Source organism: Crocodylus porosus, unplaced genomic scaffold (genome assembly GCF_001723895.1).
Source record: "Crocodylus porosus isolate Cpor-Errol unplaced genomic scaffold, CroPor_comp1, whole genome shotgun sequence".
NCBI classification, from domain to species: Eukaryota; Metazoa; Chordata; order Crocodylia; family Crocodylidae; genus Crocodylus; species Crocodylus porosus.
In genome coordinates, this window is record NW_017728932.1 from 16781482 (window position 1) to 16804464 (window position 22983).

General features: G+C 57.1%; 1 protein-coding gene across 1 annotated transcript in view; it reads left to right on the forward strand.

The window, feature by feature from the left end:
- The window catches only part of SSH2 (slingshot protein phosphatase 2), a 66203-nt gene that overhangs the window by 34885 nt on the left and 8335 nt on the right, over positions 1-22983 (forward strand). The window contains exons 3-13 of the mRNA XM_019545795.1: positions 940-1043; positions 3681-3745; positions 7922-8043; positions 10393-10461; positions 11018-11083; positions 12621-12815; positions 14579-14672; positions 14812-14940; positions 18043-18089; positions 18432-18578; positions 21876-22076. Of these exons, the coding sequence (XP_019401340.1) occupies positions 940-1043; positions 3681-3745; positions 7922-8043; positions 10393-10461; positions 11018-11083; positions 12621-12815; positions 14579-14672; positions 14812-14940; positions 18043-18089; positions 18432-18578; positions 21876-22076 (1239 nt within the window). The remainder of the gene's footprint in view (positions 1-939; positions 1044-3680; positions 3746-7921; positions 8044-10392; positions 10462-11017; positions 11084-12620; positions 12816-14578; positions 14673-14811; positions 14941-18042; positions 18090-18431; positions 18579-21875; positions 22077-22983) is intronic.

Sequence of the window (22983 nt, forward strand, 5' to 3'; positions counted from 1 at the left end):
ATCCTCAACTTTTTCAGACTCAAGGCGCACATCAGAAAATGCCAGCACTTACCTTTCACTTGTGTTTTGACTGTAGAAAAATACTAGAGTAGTTCTTCTGATGCAAAGACCTCAGAAAGACAGCAGCAGAGCAGGACGGTTGTACGGATTCCTATTGGAGAACTCTGGATTTATCCGGGGAATCGGGTTTGGCACCCTTGAAAGGATCATAGGGCACCCCAGGAGCCCTGGCACCCTGGTTCAGCATCTCTGTTTCAAAACAGCGACAGGAAAGTGGCTGAAGGGCTCAGGAGGGTCGGTGGCATGCTTCTCGCACTTCGTGTTGCTTGATGGCAAGGCAAAGCAAGGGCAAGAAGTGGCAGCTTAAGGTGACAGCGTTAATTTGGGTTTTAATTTACACGAGTCTCCTTGCGAGCCAGTTGTCATATGATTCATCAGACAGTAGCCTTTTGTGGTCCGTGAATCTGTCATGTACGCTGATGTTCCTTCAGCCAACTACCAGTGCAAGGCAGTCGCAGCTCCGGGGCATCAGCAGGCTGCTTCACCAGCGAGGGACAGAGTTATCCACATGCGTGGCAGTCCAGATCCCAGGCCTGCGCCCTGTGTTGGCATTGAGAAACCCGAATCACAAAGGCCCTGTTGGGGACTGCCCCAGGCATGCTTGCGTGCCGTTTCGGGGTGGAAGTATCGGAGGGGCCTTCTGCGCTTTTCCTCTGCTCGCACTGCTCTGTAGGTGCACCCTGAGCATATTGTCACATCTCTAGGGGGAAAAGAAAGCTTGCTGTCTTCTGCCCAGAGATGGAGTGGGGCCTGTGTGCCTTCTCTAGAGGGCTGGACCATCCGCAGCAAGGAGTGGCCCCTTGCACCTGGCTGCTTTTCTCCCTGTAAAGACGGGGGCTGGGTTCCACTTGCTCACGCTCTTGCATCTTTCTCTTTCAGCATCAGCGAGAGCTTCCTTACAGTGAAAGGGGCAGCACTCTTCCTGCCGAGAGGAAATGGGTCTTCTACTCCCAGGATCAGCCACAGGCGCAATAAGCATGCAGGTAAGTGTGCCCCCACTTGCCAGAGCGGCCTGGTTGCCCTGTCCCCGAATGCACCCTCTCCCGGGTTCGCTGCCAGCCAGACGGAAGCCACGTGTGCGCCAGCACGCGGCCTTGTGTAAACACGGCTTGCGCAGCTCACGGCTGCGAGGCTCCGCGCGACCGTTCCCACTCGTTCAAACATCACGGGGCCGCATTGCTGGTCCCAGCAGGCTGCAAGATTGTTGGCTTGCACTCACCCAGGCAGTGATTTAAGGAGGCTGTCACAGCCCACAGATTTGGTCACTGGTTCTCCATAAATAGCTGAGCCACCGCTGCGCTGCCAAGAATGCAAGCTTCCTCCCGGGTCACACAAAATGATCGCTAGCGCAGAGACACGCCGGCCTGAATATCTGCCCACAATGGCCCAGGAGCTGTCAGCTTATTCCGTAAGCTTTGTCCTGGGTGCGTGCGTGTGTGGGAGGGGGTGTTCAGTACTTAGCACCACAACACCAGGGGTTGCAGGCTGTTCTCCCTGATCCCTAACCAGCTTCACACCAGGAAAGTCCCCTTCCGGATGTGAATGCTGGTAGGAAAACACCGTGCCGTATCAGCATGACTGGTGTCCGGATGCTGACAAACGGCATGGACGATACGAAGGCAGTCTGAGTTTCATCCTCCTGCTCCGTTGGAAGTTCGGCTTGTTTTCTGCTTTCTTTGTTTGACAAGTCAGCCTCAGAAGAACACAGCCCAAACGCTGCTGGGTCATTGTGTACACGGGGCTGATTCATTGAGGGCACGTCCGGGATTGGATGGTTTGGGGCGATGTTGAGAACTTCTAGTTTGCTCAGGTATCAGCAACAGACAGCAGAGACGCTGGACTCTGCTCTATCCCCCCTGGAAAGCAGCTGCTCAAGTCAGGGTTTCCACAGCAGTTTCATCCCATCATCTGCCATCAGAGGCTTTGAGGTGCCTGAGGAAGCAGCCCTGGATGAGGACGGAAAAAATTACATGTGCCCTTGCCCTCCCCAGATATGGAAGCAGGAGCTGAACTGTTTGCAGGCAAGGGGGGGCAAAGTTGTCCAGAGATAATAGATGCGTTCTTGGAGTCTCTGTTGCCTGGAAAACTGGGTTCTAATCCCAGCTCTGTCCTTGGCCTGCCTGGTAATAGCCTTTGGCCTCCTGTTGCCTTGGTGTCTCTATCTGCAAGCGCTGCCCGGGCACCTGGCAGGATGTGCCACCTGGAGACCGCTCGCGTGTCTGTCGTTGCTGTTGTAATGAAGACCTCTGAGCTGTCCTGAAGCTAAACCCTGCGAGGGGTGAGGTGCATTGTCTCCCATCCTGTCCTGGCTGCTGCTTCACTGCCGTCTGCCAGAGGACAGAGGGGCAGACGCAGCGACTGCCGCTGCGACGCCAGCCGTGCTGACAGCCCATGCAGTCTTCGGTGCTGTGCCCTCCTTGCTCACATCTGCCCCTTCCCTGCTCCTGTGTGGCATCCTGAGGTCCACACGTGGAGCGCGGCTGGGCTGGTTGTCAAGGCAGAGCTAAACAGGGTCCTGATGCTTTGACCGGCTTTGAAAGTTCAGGATTTTGCCCTGGCAGGCGGCTGGCCAGCAGGGAAAGGAGAAGAAACACAACACAGCTGCTCCTGTGTGTCTGTCTGCTCCCTGGCTGACTGGCCTTGGAGCCTCCCAGGAAGAGAAACCGGCTTGGCAAGTTGCTTGTGCACTCTCTTCTCTGAAGCTGCTGTGCAACACTTGGTGTGTTGTGAGGGATGCTACAAGGTGCTGGCTTCCAGTTCCAGCTCCGCTGTCAGTTCAAAGCCCTGAGACGCGCGGTTCTTCACCTTTGCTGGGAGAAGCATTGCTTGCTTTCTCAGCTGCTGGTGGGGTGTAAAGGCTTCAACTGCAGGCTTTGTCCCTGCCAGGAGCCATCCGGGCTGAGGCCTCCTTAAGCCTTTACCATGGAGCTGTGGCCCCCAGCACCCAGTCGGGCTGGCCCTTGTGACCTCTGGCACGGGGAAGTCTCCCAGCAGCATTGGGGGTGCAGGAGGAGAGTGAGCAGCTGAGCAGGGAGCTGGGATGACAGTGGTGGTAGTTGCTCCCCCTGCAGCAGCCAGTCCCTGCAGGATGGCCACGTTGGGCAAGGATCCCTCTTCCCAGGGACAGGGCGCTGTCTGGAACAGGGCCGTCATTGAATGCCTCTTGCTGGGTGGAGAGCCTGTGTCCAGTTGAGACCCAGTCCCAGGGCTCTCTGGAGGCTAAAATGTGTCTTGGGGGGATCAGGAAAGGCTTGTGTGTCTTCCCCAAGCCACCCAGAAATGCAGGTGGGATCCCTGGCTTGGGGGTTGCTTGAGGGCAAGGCAGACCCTCTCTGTCTGTAGTGTGTTTGGTGTCACAGGGACAGAGCTTGCCCAGGAAGCACAAGCTCCTGTCAAGGGGGTGGTGGGACTGGGGCCTGCGGGAGGTGAGAACAGGGAATGTCCAGGGTGAAAAGCTGCTTCCCGCGTGCCAGAGAAGCTTGTCGCCCCCGAGTAGAGACTGGTGGTGCTGGCAGGGGCCACTGCCTGCCTCGTTCCTGGACCTTGGAGCAGGCAGGGCAGCTGAGCAGCGGGCAGCTGTGTTGGGCTGTGGCCTCACCTCTCCCCCTCTCTCCCTGCAGGAGACCTCCAGCAGCACCTGCAGGCCATGTTCATCCTGCTTCGGCCCGAGGACAACATCCGCCTGGTAGGCTGGCTCCTTGCTTCCTGACTAATGCTCCGCGGGAATGAATGTGCCTGCTTGACACACCAGCGGCTGTGACTCACCACAGCAGTGGGGCACATGTGTCTGCATGGCCTCTGCTTTATCAAGGGCTGTGGAGGTGGGAATTTTCCTTTACAGCTACACGGAGAAGGAGTGGCTGATAAAGAAGGCCGACTTATTTATTTGCCCAGGGAGACGGGGTGAACGGGTGACTCGAGGGCTCCCGCCTTTGTTTATTGCCATGTACTTGAGCCGCATCCTGGGCACTCGTGGTCGCTCAAGATCCTGTAGCTGTTGTCATAAAACCCAGAACATTACCACAGCAACGCAGGTAATGAATCCAGCTGGCCCAAGCTGCATCCCAGCAAATTCAGTCAAGTTCTTTGCATCCTCAAATCTTTGCATAACAGCACGGCTGAGCACTGAGCCACCACGGTCCGTCCTGGGCCTGCCTTGGTAGCTCAGGGTGGTCTGGGGAAGACTCCCTTGCTTAGGCAGCACGTTGTACCTGTCTTTGGGGGATTTCAGTGGGAAAGAAGTGGTGGATCTATAGTATGGGTATCTCCTAAAACAGAAAGGAGTGGGTTTGGGAAGTGCGGGGGAACTGACAGTGTCTTAAACGCCTTGAATGCATTGATGTGCCTACAGGATCCTGAGTGCCTTTTTTCTCCCTCTTGTCCTCCATCACCATTGATCGGCCTTCTAATGCTGGCTGGGTTAGTCTAGGTCTGTCGCAACAATTTTTTCACCCCTGCTCCCCTCCACTCCCCCCATGGACAAGCCAGCATCATGGGAGATATTCCAGCACCACTGGTTTGCAGATTCCTCCTGGCCCACCACGTAGCTGGATCTAGTCTAAATGGAAGGCAGTTGCCGTCATTGCAAAGCACTTAAACTTTGACCATGACAATGAAAAGTGCTTTGCTGCTGCCTGTGTCGTGATTCATTGGAAACCCGTCTGAAAGGTACTTTCTGCAAAGCATCCAGTGCCCTTGGCTCCCAGCGAGGTGGGTGGGGGTCTGGCATGCTCAGCATTTTGCCGGATTGGGCCCAGTGTTAGTCTGCTTGAAATTATTGAGCAAGTAATTGTTCAGCAATATCAGTGGCCACATTGTGCGAGTAGGGACAAATTGGCCTTGTTCGTAGCTGAATGAGGACTCTGTGGGCTGAGACACAAAGCCTTTTGTGCAGCGTTAAATTCAGAATGCTAAAATTTGGCAGGAGGTTAAGTTCAATAGACCACTTGAATCCCATTGATTGCAGACAAAGGAGGGGTGCACGCAGCGGCAAGAGGCTCCTGGATAATAACGTACACGGCGGAGACTCCGAATGTAAACAGTGCCGCAAGAACCGCTCTCCTCTCCTCCGGCGTTGGCGGCACGAAGAGCGAGCTGCACGTCTCGGAGGCCTGGTGCAGTGATTGCACTGCTCCGCTTGGCACTGGAGCCGGGAGCACTGTTCCCACAGGCTTCCACGAGCACCACATTGGGCCCTTTGGCAGCTCCAGTGCAGGCCCAGGAGAGAGAAGAAAATGGGGTAAAGCACGCCCGAGCCTTTGGAGCCGTTTCCAAGCGCAGGCTCTTGCTCTGCCTCCAACCAAAACTTCCAGCTTAGAAACGCCCGCTGCCTCCGCAGTGGCAGAGATTTCTGTGCGCCGTGCCTGGGGTGGAAGGGCGGGACCTCTGTGTGGACTTTGAACCTGCACAATGTGGTTTGCCTGTGGCTGGGTAAATACTGCATGATGTAACTCTTTGGCAGAGCAAGTTTACAGCAGAAGGTAGAATTGCACTATAATCACGGTGCATATTTAAGCTGGCCGCTTGGAAGGGGAGCCGGGCCCAAGAATAACTACAGTAGATTTCATGTGGTGTAAGTCACGCTTCCTCTTAAAGAAGAAGATCTCCCCTTGCGCGGGCAGCTAATTGGAGAGAACCAGCACAGCGCACACCCAGGCGGTGAAGAGGGGTAACACTTAAGGAGCTGCTCCACGCTCTACTTCAGAAGGCGGGAGGTAGCTCCTGGACCAGGGGTCGGGGGCCCTTGTCCTCCCAGGCACAAGGAGGCTCTAATTGTTTGCAGAGGGCTTAGGGATGCTCGAGGGTCAGCTCTGTTATCAGTGCAAAGTGCAGCTTTTTCACTCGGTTCATTAAAATAACAAATTGCAAGGGGAGAGGCGACGGTGCTCATTGGGTGTCAAGTGCCAAACCAGAAAAAATCTGCTTTTTCCTTAAAAATCTCTAAGAGAAAAATCCTTTCTGTGACTTGAGGCCACATGACCTTTAGCACCTGCCTGGCAGCCGGCGCTGAAAGGTCTTGCGTTAAAGCCGCACTTCTAATTACCACTACCCAAATTGGTTTAGTGTAGTAAATTAGATTACATTAATCCTCCAACTGCCAGACAGGCCAGGAGGAGGAATTAGAAAGGAACCCGTGCGGCTCAGGCTCCCTGGGCTCTGGGGAGCAGAGGCTTCCTGCTCGTCTTCGTTCTGGGTTTTGTCGTCTTCTGTGGGTGAACAATCCCATGCCGTTTTCTGGTTCCCACGGACCCTTCAGCTTGGCTTAGACTCCTCACCCCCTCTGTCCTGCATAAGTCCTAAAGACTGTCGCCTGGACAGCCAGCCATCCTGGACCCAGCAAACTTGTCCCCACTTTGCTAGAAGACGTGCATCGTGGCCAGGACTGAGAGGTCAGATGAGGTGCGTGGTTCAGCCTAGAGCAACAGGGCCAGGGCACTACCTCCGCTGCACAGAGCGTTGTGTTGTGCCACGTCGAGTCGAGCTCCAAGCTGCCTAGTCCCCCGTAAGGTGGGGTGGGCCGTGGCCCTGGCGGCTGTGCTAGCTGTTGCACTGGCACTCTGCCTACCAGGGCTGCAGTTCTCCCTTGAGCTTCTCAAGAGCACAGAGTTTGGGCAGGGAGCTCCTTTGCCAAACCCGCAGGCTTCGCTCCACTGCCTGGAGGGTTTAACCAGGAAATCAGAGCTTGCCCCAGCTAGCAGGTGAGCTGTGCCACGGGTTGCAGGCATACAGGTCCTGCTGCCTGAGCAGGGTGTGAGACGTGGGCTCTGTGCCTGGGCCTTTGCCTGAGAACCGCAGACCAAGAAGCTTAAAAGCATGATGGGGAGTTTCAGGTCCTGGATGTAATTGCAGCCAGGTATCCGTGCTGTGAGTGGGATGGGACTGGGTTGTGACAGCTGTTTTATTTCCACCCCCCTTGTCCTCCTTTGCTCCTCCCAGGTTCCTTGGGAAGTTCAGGAAACCGTATCCCAGTGGCAGCATAAACACCCGGGATGCACGCGGTTTCTGGGCTGGCTCAGACGGCCCACAGCAAGCTCATGACTCAGTGTACCATAATTAAGAGATCTCCTTTCTTTGTGGGAGCCTTGGTTTCTCTTCAAGTGGGTTTTTCCATTAAAGTCATTGCGGGCCTCTTGGGATAGAAGCCAGCGAGCACAGAAAGCGCAAAGTGTGCTGCCTCCACCGAGGCTGAACACATGCAGGCACATGCACGCTAGCTGCAGCCCCTCCTTTGGGTGCACCGCAGCCTGCCCTTGGGAGACACAAATTGGTAGCTCCCCTTGGCTTCTGGCACATGCATTAGGCTTTCTGTCGTCTTGCTGGAGCTCGGTGCCGGCTTGTTCTTGCCGGCTTGGCAGAGGGTGCTCACACAGCGGTCCCGTCGCCTCAGCGCCTGTTAGAAGCGCGCCAGCGGAGCCGGCAAGCCGGCTGCCTGGATTTCATCAGCCCTCCCCAGTTCCAGAGCAGGGTCGGCTCTTCCCTCTTCTGTTCGAAAGGGAGACGCAGCTGCTTCCTCTGGAGCCACAGCCGATGCCTGTGAGGAGCTGCGTGGGGCAGGAGCACCTCTCTGGGGCAAGCACGGTCCAGAGGACCAAAGCAGCCACCCCGTGGACTGCTGCCAGCAGTGTTTGGCAACACCCCCTGGCTGTAATGGAGCTCCCCGCGTCAGCAGGCTGCAGTGAGCACATCAGGGCAAGACCCCGGTGTAAGAGAGGTGCTCTAGTCCCTCGGTGCCCAGGCCAGCTCAGGCTGGCAGTGACCGATGCCTGCTGTCTGGCACGAAAGGGCGATGCGCGCGAGTGCCCGTGTGCATGACGCTGGCACGTCTGCTGATCTCGGCTGTTCTGTCCTCTTCTCCCCTCAGGCTGTAAGACTGGAAAGCACGTACCAGAACCGCACTCGATACATGGTGGTGGTGTCCACCAACGGCCGGCAAGACACCGAGGAAAGCATTGTCCTAGGAATGGATTTCTCTTCCAATGACAGGTACCTGGCATGCCACGGCAGGAAGGGACCTCTTCTCAATGGCGCCTGGTACCGACCTGTGTCTGGGCCTCCTCCTGGTCTGGGACAGACAGCCTCAGGCTTCAGCCCTGTTCACAGCCCCCAGATTCCCGCCCTAGCTCTTTAAAGGGTGGGGAGATCCTGGACTGTATTTCTGAAATGTGCCGTCCAGGTCAAGTATTATGCTGCCACGAGCTGGCAGGAAGGGCTTCACTTGGAAATCCCCAAAAAATACAGGTCCAATGAGCCCAAGCAAGACACCGGAAGAGTTATTACAGTCACTTAATGGAGAGTCCCTGAGGTCTTGTTTATATTCATCATGTCCAGTTTTCCTGGAGCATGTGAAATAATAAAAAGCCATAGCTGCAGATGCCTGGAGCCTGAGCTGAGTGGGACAGTGACAGTCCTTCACTGAGGTGGTCAAGGACTCACAAAGTGGTGGCATCTGGGCTCCACAGGGCACGTTGGGCGGGCTGTGTGGCTATTTGCACGTCATCAGGACTTAGTGCCTCGCTGCGTTTATTCGAATGGCTGCTGAGCTTCCCTGAGGGTTGCAAAATGTGGTCACTACGCCGTCTCTGCTGCCTGTGTAACTGGAAGCCCGGGCGAGCCGTGCCAGCTGTGCTGGGCGAGGCTTCCTAGCTGGAGGTTAAAAGGGGACGCAGGGTGCTCTGTAGAGAGCGAAGGGTGTGAGGCATGTACCCGAACAGGCTGCCTGCTGGGCTTTCTCAGGTATGAGGGAAGGCAACAGGATGCCCGGCATTTGTGGCAACTTTGTGGGAAGTCCCTGGTGATGTGGGCTCTGTGCACCAGCCGCAGAGTGCTGAGGGGCATCTCAATGTGTGAGTGATTTAGTTGCTGCCAACTGTGGTACTGGGGGCAAACTACCCCTCCAGCAGCCAGTCTTCAGGCTCACGGTAGACCCAGCAGAAACTGCTCGGCCGTCCTTGGGGATTTACAGCAGCCGCTTGCACTTCAGCTTTAGTTCTGGTCGGGTGCTGAGCTCAAAGCCCCATTTACACACCAGGAGCAGCATGTAAACGGTGCTGTGTGCAGGAGGGATCGAGCCCTGGGGAGTCAGTGCAGGGCTCACGCTTCACGGGGCCGCACAGCCTTGACACCGAGCTGGTCTCGAGGAGAATGCTGCGGCCGTCGGCTCCAGCATCCGAGCCGGCCGCCCCCGTGGCGAGAGGGGGCTCGCTGGCACCTGGTCTCACGCTGTCCGATAACGATGCGGGGTCGTTTTTAGCCGCCTCCTAGAGTTACGGCCCTCCCCCGGTCCACTCAGTATTTACCACTCAAAATAGAGCAGTTGCTACGGCCCCTGCGAAGCACCGGGTGAAGGGTGTCACTAAAAATACCCTGGCCACCTCGGCAAGCCTCGCAGAATCGAGTTTTTCCATGAGCTCATCTCCTGCAGGCCACAGAAATAGTCGTGTATGGACGTGCCTCCTTGGGCCCTTCCACACCTGCCCCCCGGGCTAAGGCCCCTTTGGTCCCCGGGGTGGGTGTTAGACCATGCGCACTTGAGCAAGTCCAGTGCGAAGCATTAGCATGCAGAGGACAGGACGACCCAGATCTTTCCACGAAGACTTCTCTTTGATCCCATATTGATTTCAGCCCCTTGCCCGGGGACCTGATACCCAACAGGTTTGGGTTTTTTTGCTTCTTTCATCACTTTAGCTCTGCTCTTGGCCCAGCCAAGTGTATGGCCCAACACAGCGTGCTGCTAAGGTGACAGGAGCAGTCAGGAGACCAGTGAAACTGCCAGTAAATAACACTACCCCCGGCAATCCGCGCTTAGCTGCTGGGTACGGGGGGCGCTAGGGTCCTGCCGTTAATCTCGCGTGCCGATGTTCCTGCTGGCATTGAGTAATACTGTCCCGGTCCCAGCACCTGTCCAAGCTGCCGACCACAACAAACCAAGCCAGAACCAGCGCTGAGCCTTCAGGCTGACAGCACCCGAGACAAGATAGGGACCCTTCCTGTCACCGACTCCTTGAGCTGACTGCAGATCGCATGACCCTCTGCCCTCCTTCCTAGAGCCTACCGCTTCCAAATCCCGCTCCCTGTTCCCCTGGGGAGATGCGCGTGCTCTGCGCTGGCTGCCAAGGGCATTAGCATACGCGAGCTTTGGTTAACAGCCCGTGTCAGACACCACTTCAGTCTGCCAAGGACACCTGTAGCAAGCGAAGCTGACTGCATGGTGTCTCTGCACTGCCATGAGATTTATTCATGATTTCTGATGAATACAAAGTGCTGCTGTCACTGTGAAATGATCAGGATGACTCCTGGGAACACGCCTGCCTGACTATCTCTTTTCCATTGCAGTAGTACTTGTACCATGGGCCTGGTGCTGCCACTGTGGAGCGATACCCTTATCCACTTGGACGGGGATGGGTAAGTGTCCCTGGTGCAGTCGGGCGGGAAGCTGAGGGGCTCTGGGCCACGCGGGAGCATCGGGAGGGATGCTGCATGCGTTGAGCAGCAGCGTGTGCACGTGTGTCTGTTCATGTGTGGTGCCCACGTGTATGTGTCTGAGAGATTGCTGATGCAAGGGAATTTTCAGCAGGGGCAGGTGTGTAGCGAAAGCTTCTTTGAAGGGGCCTTTTGTACATTGCTTTGTGGCTCTGTCAGGGGCTGACAGATTCTCTGGGTGTAAAAATAAGCATGGCGATTCCTTTGTCAAACCTCCTCTTGGCTTGGAAACTCCTGCCCGTGCCAGTTATGGACAGCCTGCAGGAAAGCCCGCCTCTGCTGTCCATCCCAGCCCCTTCAGGTGCATTGGGGGGTGCCCGCAGCCAGGATGATCTGCTGCATCTGTGGCTAACCGATGCACATGCTTAAACCGGGGGGATTACTGTGGATTGTTTCTTTGCCAGCCTGGCTTGTTCCATGGTAGCTGACAAGAAGGCCATGTGAGGCCTTTCTCACTGCACTGTTTCTCTCTCCCCAGGGGGTTCAGCGTCTCGACGGATAACAGGGTTCACATATTCAAGCCAGTGTCCGTGCAGGCCATGTGGTAAGGACTCTGCCCTGCTGCTCCTTTCTCTGGGGCAGCTGAAGCTTGTCCAGAGCAGGTGGCATGTGCATCACTGATGCCTCATGAGACCCAGCCACAGAGCCAAGCCCCTCCTTTGCAAATGGGAGGCTGCTCTCAGAGCCCGTGGTCTGTGTAACCGTCCCTGCAGCTTGATGGGGAGAGAAGCCTCGGTCTCCGGTCTGTAGAGTCAGTCGCACGATGGAGCCTGCACTGGGGGCCGGTGCTGGGCCAGGGGCAAAACCTGGCGGGCACCCCAGGGCATGCACCCCATCTGAGTTCCTGTTTCACTGCTCACAATGCCCAGGTGTCAGGTAGAGGTGCCAAGCAGGGTGGGTATTTCTCATGACCTGCTTCTGCTGCCAGGGCGGTTGGGAGTGAGTCAAACTGGCCCATTAGGATCCAGCTACCTGGGTCTGTTAGAGGGGAAAGCTGCTTCTCCTAGATAGCTTTGCTGTCCCAAACTGCAAGACATGTCACACACACACATGTCTGTGTGCATGTGCACCACACGTGCACGTGGGTAGTACTGGGCTTGTCTGGAGGCTGCCATGGACAAGCTGCATCTCCTGCATGCTGCATGTCCAGCAGCGAGCCCCTCCAGATTTGGCAGGCCCGGTTCTGCGCACATCCCACCAGGTCACTCAACAACATGCTTATCCCCTACCGCGTGGCTGACATGTGACAGGGCAGAACAGTTGGCTCCTCTGAGGAATGCAGCTGTGAGCATTTCCCCCAGAGCCAGGCTGCTGTGGATGGGCATGTTGTGAAACGTGATCGGAGAATAAGGCTGCCATGTCCACAAGCAGACACGGTGCCATTTCTGGGGACCTTGTCTCCTGTGGGAAATGGGCACTGTGATTAGCTTGGAGGCCACCAGTTTGGTTTTAGGGTGGCTCAGGATAGAATTTAATGGCTGTTAAAGTGTTTCTAGCTTCAGGTCTTGGCAGCGCAGAATGTGCCACCCACAGCGTGGCGTGCGCCAGTGTTGCCCCCTGGCTTTTGCCCTGGATTTTTGCCCTCGCAATCCAAGGTCTAAAACCAGCTAAAAATAGGGAAAGAACAGTTCTTGGAGAGCAACTGGGAGAACTTTGTCATCTTCCATGGGCCGGGGGGGGGGATGAAGGTGCCTAAATACCTGCAAAACCCTGGCGCAAAAATTCTTCTGGGTTTGGTGCCCTCCTGGTGTAGGGTTTGGGGAATGTGCAACCTCTGCATTCGTGCCTGTGCATGGAAAGCAGGGCCTTGCCCACAGCTGCAACTTCCTCAGTCCTAGCAGCTTCCTATGCCGAGGGGCGCACACCTGCCATCTCCTGCCAGATGGTATGTGCATTTGTTGTAGCCTGCAGCCCTAGGGCCCAGCAGCTGCTCCGTGATGGGGACCCCTGACACCCAGGGGCCATTAGAGGTGTGTGTTGACTGAGGGAGGCAGCCCGGCAAGTGGGACATTGGCTAGGTGCCACTGGCAGTGGGGGGCAGTCTTGGGGCCGAGGCACTGAGGCCCGGGTGTCTCTTGCAGGTCTGCTCTGCAGAGTTTGCACAAGGCCTGTGAGGTGGCCCGAAGCAACAACTACTATCCCGGGAGCCTCTTCCTCACCTGGGTCAGCTACTATGAGAGCCACATCAACTCCGACCAGTCGTCCGTCAACGAGTGGAATGCCATGCAAGATGTGCAGTCCCACCGCCCCGACTCGCCCGCCCTCTTCACGGACGTGTAAGTACAGCCGGTGCATGGTCTCTGCGTAGCCAGGCAGCTGCCCCAGGGATCACAGCTGGAGGAGGTAACAAGTGGGTCCTGGCCTGAGGGGAAGGATGGCCAACAGGGACTCTGCTGGAAACTCTCCATGCGCAGTTGGGTGTCCTCAGTGTTGCCATTGCGCTTCACGCTCTCGGCGCTCTGCACACGTCTCCCTGGGGCTCTCCTGGGAGGCAGATGCCCTTCTCCGAAGTGATTCGCAAAGCCCCAGGAGGAACCTGTCCAAATGGAGCCACGAGTCAGGATTTCCTGTCTCCTGGTCCTTTGCTGTGAGCGCTTGGCTGGGCGTCTCTTAGAGACACTGGGGTTTTCCAGGACTTTCCTGCACTTGGGCAGACACAGGCATGTTGCTTGCTGATTTTGGAGCCAGTGCTTTGCTGTGGTGCCCAGAGACGTCCAGATGTGGGCAGCTCCAGCTGCCTCTGAGCCAAGCAGCCGCCCCAAGTGGTTGTTCTGGTTGACATGCCTAATACCAACCATGGAGGAGAGAGTCATGGCTTTGCAGTGTCTTCCCCAAGTGACGTGGTGCTTGGGCACTGCTGTGATGGAAGGCTTATACGACTGTGCTTGTGGTGTGCTCGGAGCAGGCAGGATGTCTTAGCCGCCTGGCTGCCCAGAGTGACCAGCTAGCTGTTGCTAATAGCAGAGCTGCTCGTTGTGATGCAGTGGACGGTGGTCTCAGTGATGCTGTCTGGAGGGGTCCTGCCTCTGGACGTGTTGGCAGCTAATCCCAGGTAGATGGGAGGGCAAAGGACAATGCTTCTCGCAGTGCTTGTCTGGCTTCATGGTGCCTTCCTGCAGACTGGTGCACTCTGGACATGAGTGTTCTCCAAGCCCAGCGAGCAAAAAACAACCCTGGGCAGTTCGTTTGCAAAGCAGCCTTTGCATTGAGTTGTTTGTTAGTGTACAAGGAAGTGGGTTGAAAAGCTTTGGCAGCTGGTCAGGCTGATATCCCCCCTGCAGCTATTCATGTTTAAAAACCCCTTTCTCCGCTAGAAAAGTTTTTTGCTGGGTGCAGTGAAGTCCTGGGTAGGGCTGTATCCGCAGAGCCTGGAAAGAAAGCTGGGGATTAAAAGGGGCGGCTGTTGTGTAGCTTATTCACAGCCCACCAGCTGGACAGGAATTACAGCAGCTCATAAAGCAGAAACCTCTGTGTATTTGCTGTGTTGGCAGCCTGACAGGCAGGCAGAATAGGTGGCATGAACTGGTCCCACCGGGCCCTGGCAGAGGATGCTGGGTGAGCCAGCTCGGAGCACTGTCGTTGCCGCCCCCCACGCTGATTAGCAAGGCTATTTTTGCAAGCGGAGATAAGGCTTCAGGCAGCAGGGCTGGGGAAGCATTTGCGGCCCGCCTGCCCTCTGCCTCCATAAAAGGCAGCGTGGAGCGGTTACCTTTCCAAGAAAGGTAGGGGGAGCTCAGGCCTCTGCTCAAAGCCACTTAAATTATGCCAAATGCTGGAGAGGTTTTGATGGCGAGCCACTGCAGTCCTGGCACATTCCTTGGGGCTTCTGTCCCCAGCACGGCCAGGCTGCCAGCCAGATGTGGGCCTTAGCTAGGATCAAGGGGTAGTGTGCTGGCTGCCACCCAGGTGGGGGGCAGCTCAGCAGCATGCGGGTGGCTGTCTCAAACGCAGCTGTGCATGGGGCATCTCCATAGTGTTATTTCACCTGGCCTAGCCCTGTCCCCACTCACTGCAAATTGCTGTCACCTCCTTCCCTTAGCCCCACGGAGCGCGAGCGCACGGAGCGGCTGATTAAGACCAAGCTAAGGGAGATCATGATGCAGAAGGACTTGGAGAACATCACATCCAAAGAGGTGAGCCTGGAGCTTCCAGTTAGCCACACCGAGGGCTGGTAGGACACAGCCGAAGCCTAGTGCAGCGAGGGGGCATGGTGCTTTGTTCACCGGGATGAGCGAAGAGGAAGGACTCACGTGGGTTTTCTTCTCTCTCCAGATCCGCACTGAACTGGAGATGCAGATGGTGTGCAACCTCCGGGAGTTCAAGGAGTTCATTGACAATGAGATGATTGTGATCCTCGGGCAGATGGACAGCCCCACGCAGATCTTCGACCACGTCTTTCTGGTGAGGTGTTAGGTCCTGGCCCCAGTGCACCAGCAAGCTGCTGGGGTGCTGTTACCCATCACGTGATCCCTGACTTGCAACAGCCCCACGAATGCCAGTGATGCTTCTTGCCCTGAGTGGGCTGGCCAGCAGGCAGAGCAGCGTGGTTGTCCCAGGGTCCTGCGCGCTGAGCTGAGTTGACAGTGACAGTGGCACTATTGACCAAGTGCTGGCTGGCTTCTGGGCTGCGCTGAGCATCGCCTGGCAATAAATCTTGCCTTGCCATGGCACTTTGCCTTGCCTGAGCCCCAAAGGAGCCATTCCTGTTGTGGGAAAACCCTCTCAATCTTGCTGTCACCTCCCACATCCCAGCCACAGATGCCCTGGGGCCCATGCAGGAGGTCACCCGAGTGTGCTTGCGTTGCTTCTGGGAGGACACAGCAGCAAGAGAGGGAAGCTGGCAGGAGCAGAGGGGAGGGCTGTGCAAGGCTCAGGTGGCATTACACTTCCTGCAGCCTCTGGGATGGCGAGTCCCTTTTGCTCGTGGGAACCACAGGGCCTGACCCAGCCCTGCAGATTATCTGTCCAAAGCAGCGTAAACAATTCGCCCTTTAATGTTTTGCTTGTTTAGCCGCCTTTCGTTGCTGGGCCCTGGCTAACTGCTGCCCCTCCTTCTCATGAGTCAGCACTGCACCAGGTTTCCGTTCAGCTGCCAGGCCAGGGACCCTGGTGTGGCTGGTTAATCCCATGGGGTTGGCTCCTCTTTCAAACCGGGCTGCTCCTCCCTGGACCAGCTGGTCCATCCACACAGAGAAGGCCTCTCTTGTTGAATGGTGTGAGCTCCTTGCCATGGTTTAGGAGAGAAGGGGAGTCTTAGATCATAGAAGTCATAGAAGTGGGGTTGGAAGGGACCTGCAGAGGTCTCATGTAGTCCAACCCCCTGCCTCAGGCAGGATCAGCCCTGCCCGAGCCATCCCATACAATCCATCATCTAAGCTCTCCATAAGACTTCTGTCACCCTGACACCACACAAGAAATCCTATCCAAACCTGCCATAGGGAAAGCAGAGGAACCACAGTAGCCAATGTCTATAAAAGGTTGTTAATATACACTCAAGAGATCCCATGTAGAGGGCTGTGCCACAAGCTACAGAGGAAGGGAGAAACTTCCCCAGTCCATACCAGTTTGACCACAGGGTAAAATTTGTTCCTGGCCCCAAATGTGGCTTTGATCTGACCCTGAGCATATGTTGGGACCTAGCAGGCTTTGGTCCCAGCAGGAGCATTGGCCCAGCGCAGTCAAAATCCCCAGCCTTGGCTGCAGCCAACACCCAGTGCCTCTGAGGGAGGTTTAAAAACACCCTGATGCTGTGACAGATGTGAGCACTTCCAAGAAACCCTGGTGGAGAGGGAGCCAGGAGACGTGGAGCAATGAGCTGTCCCCGGCCTAGTGACTGTCTTCCAGCCAGGTGGTTTCCAGAGGGGCTCATGTGAGCCCACGCAATGAGTCGGGAGTAATACAGGAAACGTCAGGCAGCTGCCAAGCACGGAGCCTTGGCTCAAGTGCACTTAACCTGGCAAGACTGCGCCCAGGGTCCCCTGGGCAGCACCAGAGAGAGTGCCCTGCCCCTGCAGCTCCCCTGGCTGCGCCGGAGGCCGAGCCGGCTCCTGCAGGGAAGGATAGGGCTGGGTGTAGCCGGCAGTTTCATTTATAAACACAAAGCAGCTGGAGGGCAGGGTCCATACGATGGGGTCTCTGGGGTGTCTTGTTGGGAGGGTTCCCAAATAACAATACAGGAAATCAGAGCCCAGACACTGGCACTTGCTCCATGTAACGGGCGTCACGTTCGGGGAAGGGAGGGATGTCACAGTAGGGAGGGCTCCTGTGACTGCAAATGGCAGGAGCCTTCCTTCACTGGAGGAAGCAGCATGGTGCTGGCCAGCCTCGTGGGATGTTATCTGCAAGGCAGAGCAGGACACTGAACCCTTGAGACCCTGTGAAATCCACTACACCTGGCCACGTTGCTGCAAAACCCAAGAGCTTTTCCACCCCTCTGGTCCACCAGCGCACATTTGCTGCTCAAGGAAAAATGAGCCTTTGTCTTGCTGAGGGCTCAGAGGCCTGCCCTGGCCTCTGTTTGGCGGTACCTCCAAGGGGGAGAGGACCAGCTGCCCTAGGATCTGAGGAACTGCCTTCCTGAGGCCTTCGGACTGCCTGCTGGGTCCTAGTAGCTGCCTAGTAGCTATACGTGTCCCTCTGGGAATACTGGGCAGCTGGGGCCAGGCTGCATGCGATGGAGGACCCCACTACGTGGCATGGGCAGAGCTGGGTCGGACCCAGCGCTGCACCGACCCCGTCCCAAGCAGCAGTGCCAGGGGCTGCGGCTCTCCAAGACACGTGTGGGCAGGCGGTTCCAGAGCTGGGTTCTACGGCAGGGCTTTCCTGTGCCACGGCTGGCTGTCATGCATGCGGAGGTTTGGTGTTCCCCAGATCTGCCTGGACTGCCCCTCTTACCTCCACACAGCTGCAGGAGCCCTGGCTGTGTCAGCCCCCCAGCTGCTTGGTACAGCCTCCAGCTTCCCTCCCATGGGATTGAGGAGCTGCCTCGTGTCTCGGGCAGGAGAGCTGGGCGCTCAGGTTCTTCGGCCCTGCCTTTCCCCCAGCCTGAGCCGCAGGGTCTGGGGAGGGCGCATCCAGACTGGCTGGTGTGCTGCCCACGTCACCACTGGGTTGCTAGCTCAGCTGACCAGCTACTCCTGCGCTCCCCCGGGCAAGGGGCAACCTCGTGGCACAGCAGGGCTTGTTCACGGAGTCCATGCAGCGCAGAGCCAGCCACAGCCCCTTGTGGAAGGCTTCTCTCTGTGCTGCCACAACTTTTGTGGCCTTGCAGGAAGCTCCCCAGCCAGAGCACTCCTGGCAGAGCTTCCTGTTGCCGATTCCCAGCCCGATAAGCGCTAGCCCGGCTGTTTGTCACTCGCCTCTGCCATCTAAATAGGTCTCCAGGGCCTGGGATCGGGCAGCTCCTCTTTGCAGGGCTGTGGGGGGGGCCTTGCGGCAGCTCAGCTGGCAGAGCACCTGCGCTGGGTCGTCCTCCTGCTGACGCTTCCCTCCGTTTCCCTGTAGGGCTCTGAGTGGAACGCCTCCAACCTGGAAGACTTGCAGAACAGAGGGTAAGCGGCATGCGGCTGTGAGCTGCTGGGCACGGGAGCGGGCCCCCGCCTCGCTCGGTGCCACCCCCACTGTCACTTCCCCCGTGGGTGAGCTGAGGGCTCGCAGACGGACAGACTGCCCCTGCTCTTCTTGCCTGGACCCCAGAATCCCACAGACAGACAGGCAGACACGCTGAAGGGAAAGCCCCCTGACTGGCACTGAAAGCCCATCAGCAAATGAAGGCAGTTCTGCCTGGGAGCACGGCAGTGCTGCTTCCTGGGGGCCGTGGTGTCTCCCTATGAGCTCCGCGTCCTAGGTGGAGGCTGCCGGCCCGGTCCGATCTGCCCTCTGCTTCCGCGCAGGGTGCGGTACATTCTGAATGTCACTCGAGAAATCGACAACTTCTTCCCGGGACTCTTCGAGTACCACAACATCCGGGTGTACGACGAGGAGGCGACGGACCTGCTGGCCTATTGGAACGACACTTACAAGTTCATCTCCAAAGCAAAGTGAGTCTCCCGTGCCCACGGTGCCTCCTTCTGGTCTCTCCCGCTTTCCTGCCACTGGGTGTCCTCTCCCGGATGAGGGGCGAGGCATTCGCACACTTAGCTCCCGCTGTGTCTGAAGTTCGGGGGGGGTTTTCCCCACTTCATCTAAGATGCAAGGAATAGGCTGGGAAGCGAGAGCTGCAAGCCCTGGTCCGCAGTCATTCCCTCTGCTGTGCTTTGAGCTAATGACGGAGGAACGCTGAGGGGGCTTCAGACTCTAGGAATGACCCGAACTGCTGCTTGGACATGGGTAAAATACCAGGGGAAAATAGGAGCATGCAACGTGGCTGTTGGTGCAGACAAGTTTCTCTCTAAAAGTCAATGGAGTTGCCCCCCAGAATCATCCTTATTGGTATGGGGAGCGTATCTATCATACAGCCTTCCCATTTTTGAGCCTGTCTGTGACTGTGAGCAGTGCCTTGTGGTGGTGGGCACTGTACAGAAGATGGTCCCTGCATCAGGGCTTACCTCTGCATGGCAAGACGTGGCAGAAGCCAGAATGAAAAGACTTCTGGTTTGCCTGTGCCAGACCACCTGCAGTTGTGCAGATGCGAGCACAGATGCCCTGTGTTGCCTGCAGCACTGCCCTGGCCCACTGCAACTGCTCTGGAAGGGCTCAGCGAGCAAGTAAAACCCTCTCCTATGGGTGCCCAGCTAAGCGGTCTTATAACTGCAGGTGCTGCAAAGAGGGCTTTTCATTGCTTGCAAATGTCTCCTAGTTACATGCAGTAAATCCAGCAACCTTTCTTGAGACCTAGGTAGCCACAGGTCCAGGTAGTACATATCACCCACAGGAATTAGATGGTTTAAAAGGAGCTCACAGTATTTAAACCCTAGTGTGGCAGCTGTACCTATCTGTGTGGCCCTAGAACTGATGAGCAAATCCGTGATGGCTCTGTCTCCCGACTGGTTTACTGGAGACTTCTGTTATTTTTTAAGGCAAGTAAAGCGTGTGTAGCTGTGAGGGGTGGAGGCCCCTCTTGGCCCAAGCTTGCTTTCACAGAGCCGTCCCCCTCCCGGTCCCAAGTGCGGAGCTGCCATGCGGGTGTTATAAAACCACCCAAGGCCACAGCCCCGCTGCTAGCAGGGTGTGGGGCTCTGTACACCAGAGTTGCTCTGGAGAGTGCTAGCGTGCTGCAAGCATGCGTCTAGCTTTCCAGTGAGGAAATGGCCCACTGAGCAGCTGGTGTGGCCAGAGCAGCCGCAGGGGGTATGCTGGGTGCATGGAGGGAGCACGCGTGCAGGTGACAGCCGCATGCATCTGAGGTCTGTGCTCAGCTAGGGCAATGGCGGCCTGTGCGCCGAGGCTTCCCACCGTGTCCAAGGCTGACAGTGAGAAAAACCTTTATCTAGGCACTTGAAAAGTGGCGCCAGCCCAAAGATCTCTTGACCAGCTCTGTAACGAGGCAGCTCTGTGTCCAACCCAGGGTGAGCAGATAAGGGCTGGCAAGCCTCCCTCCTCCCGGTCCATGGCAGGAAGCATTGGGATGCCTTGGAGCACGGGCTTGGCTGCCAAGCGTGACCCCTCGGTACCAGGGGAAGTGGCAGCAGAGCTCACAGCCCAGAAACGCTGGAGCAATGTGTGAACAAATCAGAGTCCAGTGGAGGGCAATGAAAACGGGCTGGGGCACATGATGTATGAGGAGAGCCTGAGGGAACTGGGCTTATTTAGTCTGGAGAAGAGAAGACTGAGCCAGGGGTTGAATAGCAGGCTTCAGCTCCCTGAAGGGTGGTTCAAACAAGGATGCTGGACTGTTCTCAGTGGGGGCAGATGACGGCAAGGAGCAAGGGGCTCCAGTTGCAGCAAGGGAGGTTGAGGTTGGATATTAGGGAAAACTCTCACTAGGAGGGCGGTGAAGCACTGGACCAGGTTACCCAGAGCGGTGGTGGAGTCTCCATCCTTGGAGGTTTTTAAGACCCGGGTAGACAACACCTTGGCTGGGATGATGTAGTTGGGGCTGGTGCTGCTTGGAGCAGAGGATTGGACTAGAGGTGACCTCCTGCGGTCTCTTCCCACCCTCATTTTCTATGCTGCTGTCTTGCTCCTGCCCCGAGCACACAACAGCGCAGAGCACACCCAAGGGAAGCCTCCATCTCCAGGCAGCAGCCTGGCGCAGCGCCAGCTCCTGTCCCCTTTCAGCCATGGTCTGGCTCCCTTTCCCCGAGTGGAGCCAACCGCTGCTCCTTTCATGCCTGTCGCAGAGACCTGGAGCAGCGCGATAAGCCTGTGACTGGTCACAAACCAGGCGCAAGTCTTTACCGGAGGATCTGAGAGGCAGGGCTGTGAAATGCAATCCCCCGGGCAGGGTTTTCGGTTTCGTTCAGCTTGTTCCGGCAGATAACGCCAGGTGACGGGCTTGGACCTGCACTCAATAGGGCTTGGAGCTGTGGGATGAACTGGTGCCTAATACAGGCGCCAGGGCAGAAAAATACCTCCCTGAGGGAGGTGTTTGGAGATACCAGGTGCCTGCAAAGCCTGTGTCTGAGCAGGAGCTGTTGTTGGACAGGGTATGGACCTGTCCTCGTTGGGAACAACACCCAGAGTCAACAGGAGTGCTGCTTGAGTCAGAGCAGTGAGATTAGCTTGCCACAGGCAGGCTTTGCTAATCTGGGCAAGCAACTGTTCGCTTGCTTCCCACCAGGGCGTCTCCCAGTAAGAGCAGTGGTTTTACACTGCCCTGCAGGTCACACCCCTCTGTCTCAGAAGACCAGCATCCAGGCTTGGTCCCAGGGGCCTGGATGTGTGTCATGAGGCCTGTCTAGCATTGGCCGGGTGCGGGGAGAGTTGGGGTTTTGCTGTTCCTCTTTCCATCTTGGGTCTCTTTGCCAGTTCACCTGTTTGCAAGAGGTCTTGCGGGCCAGTTCGGCCTATTCCTAGGGCCCGGCTGTCTGTTTAACCTCACATCAGTGGTCAGCTGGAACATGTCAGGGCACGTCTTCGGAGAAGGCAAGCCCATAATTCATGTGCAAAATGCACGTGCCTCTGCCTGCTTTCCAGAGGCAGGATTTCACAAGCAAATCTGCAAGGGGGTGCACAGACCTGTAGGCTTGCACACGCTGCTGGTCGAGGCACACCCTTGCGGTGCCTGTCTAGGAAAAGCTGTGCAAAGCTGTGGACACCGAGTGCCCGCTTCTGGCTGTGTGCACCACAGACGCATGGGCTCTCGGAAGACCCTCTCGCGTACAACCTGTGCATCGTAGATCCTTTCGAGGTGACTTTCTAACAGCCCTCTTTTTCTCTCCCGCCCGGCACATCAGGAAGAACGGCTCTAAATGCCTGGTGCACTGCAAGATGGGGGTGAGCAGGTCAGCATCCACAGTGATCGCCTATGCCATGAAGGAGTATGGCTGGAACCTGGACCGGGCCTACGACTACGTGAAGGAGCGCCGTACAGTCACCAAGCCCAACCCCAGCTTCATGAGGCAGCTGGAGGAGTACCAGGGGATCCTGCTGGCCAGGTGAGCCGCAGGGTCAGCCGAAGGGATCCCTGGCCCTGGCCCTGGCCTGGTCAGTGCAAAGCCACAGGCACAGCGTGCTTCCCAGGGCCCATGGGCGGGACGGGTGTTGAGTAATGTCCTCGTGTGGCTCGCTGGAAGGAGAAGACGCTTCTTTCTCCCCCCCAGTACATTGAGAGTCTCAGAGCACTTCTGGCGCAGGCCAAAGCAGGGTGTGCATCTAAGACCACCTCCGCCTGCCGGGGTGGGATGAGGCAGGGCTTGGCGAATGGTGGGGCCAGGCCTCGCTTGCCTGTCTAGTGACTCCTTGGCACCTGCTGGTGTACTGGCCAATACTCTGGCCCCCTTGAGCCTGGCCTAGCATGCAGTGTGAGCTGGGTCTCCAGCAAGGCTTTCAGAAGGTAAAAGGGTAGTTTGCAGGTTTGCATGTGGACTTCAGGCTTGTAGCATGCTGAAGTCTGCCCTGGCAGGAGTGGCCAGGCCCCAGGTGCCCCACACTCCTTCCCCTACCCTCTCACTGGGCTCCAAAGCGCCTCTCCTTCCTCTTGCTCCGTGCAGCATGGTCCCCTTCCCTTTGCTTGCCCCTGGCTCTGTTTTGCTGCAGGTCCCCGGGGCAAGAAGAAAACAGCCTTACGCCCACGTGACTGATCGGGTTTCAGGCCCGGGGTTGGGAGCAGAGCCGTGTGCCAGGCAGATCTGGTGACGTGCCCGCGAAGGCGGCGATGGGGCTGTGGGAACTGGGATGTTGCTTTCCAGCAGTAAACACAGCCCTGAGTCACCCTGGCGAGGCAGTGAGCTGTCGCCCATCAGCTTCAGGGGCCAGGTCGCTGCCTCTTGCTTTAAGCTGGCTTACCAGGTCCCATTGGAGAGCTGGGACCTGCCTTGCCCTGGTCCCTTGCTGGCTACCAGG